Here is a 1,172-nt window from a genome sequence, read left to right on the forward strand (position 1 = left end):
CACCATTGGCAGGCTCTTTGTGCCGTTTCACTGGGGTTTCTGATTTCGCAGCCAGCCTCCGTCACCACTGCGTCAGCACTGATGAGCTCAGCGTTGGCCCGGAATGGGAGGGGGGGAGGGAGCATGGGACCAGAAGATGGGAGAGAGACCCAGAAAAGGAGCAAGACGGAAGGAGAGAGAGAGAGAGAGAGAGAGAGAGAGAGCGGGGTGTTGCCGCCTCTGAGACGCTCTCACGCATCAAAGAGTAACAGCAGCAGCAGCGGAGCGAACAGCGCATCCTTCTCCCTGGGAAGAAAAAACACAAAAACAAGAATATATTTTACATTATTGAAGCTTTGTAATCAGCCTTTATATTATTAAACGGAATCAGAACGAGATTTACCCCGAACCCATCAGGAGATTGATCTTGCTGTGAGGGGAAAAAAGGAGCGTCTGGTGTGGAAACAGACAGAGGCTTTCAGCACCTTGGACAGCGATAATGGCTCCAATGCTGGAGGACGGAGCGCAGCCCGGTGAGTCCTGATGATGGAGTCAGTCTGACTGTGGTGGGATATAGCTCTTTTTTTTTAACAATAGTTAATATACACATTAATCCCATCCTGAAACTTCGTCATATTAAAGCGCTGAGAGCTAATTAGCTAATCTTTAATTTTTAACTGAGATGTTTTTATTGAGTTAGACTACAAGTGAGTATGTAAAAATGAATGAAAATACATTTTCTAAAATCAATCGATGTTAAAAAAAACTACAAACATCTATTTTTTAAAGTGCTGTCTATGATCCTTGGTAAACTAATACATAGTCGTTATGTTTCAGACACTATTAATAAAAGAGTACATTTACTTGTAGTTCAATCAAATAAAAAAAAATAAATAAAAATTTCAATTGTATGAAATGAACATATTTAGAGTGTTCCTAGTGGAAGTAAAATCACAGGTTCTTGTTTTATTTATTTAATTTTTCCATGTCCTCATGCATTACAGCCCTCCTGGTGTTTCGTCCATCTGTCTGTCATCGCAGCCTCGAGAAACATCCCACACAGGATTATAGACTAAAATATTAATCAGCTAAAGAGCAGAAAACATTTTGTACATGTACAAGTGCTGTGATTTAAAATTGATTTGATCCCACAGGTCTCTCTTTAGTTTTCTCATATGTATGTATGTATATAT

At 40.1% G+C, this 1,172-nt stretch overlaps 1 protein-coding gene across 1 annotated transcript in view; it reads left to right on the forward strand.

Moving 5' to 3' along the window:
• The first annotated feature begins 209 nt into the window (after positions 1-209).
• The window catches only part of syt4 (synaptotagmin IV), a 9,341-nt gene continuing 8,378 nt past the window's right edge, over positions 210-1,172 (forward strand). Inside the window, exon 1 of the mRNA XM_008435959.2 lies at positions 210-512. Coding sequence (XP_008434181.1) covers positions 479-512 — 34 coding nt within the window. The 5' untranslated portion in view covers positions 210-478. The remainder of the gene's footprint in view (positions 513-1,172) is intronic.

The sequence above is a fragment of the Poecilia reticulata genome, linkage group LG18 (assembly GCF_000633615.1).
Source record: "Poecilia reticulata strain Guanapo linkage group LG18, Guppy_female_1.0+MT, whole genome shotgun sequence".
Lineage (NCBI taxonomy): Eukaryota > Metazoa > Chordata > Actinopteri > Cyprinodontiformes > Poeciliidae > Poecilia > Poecilia reticulata.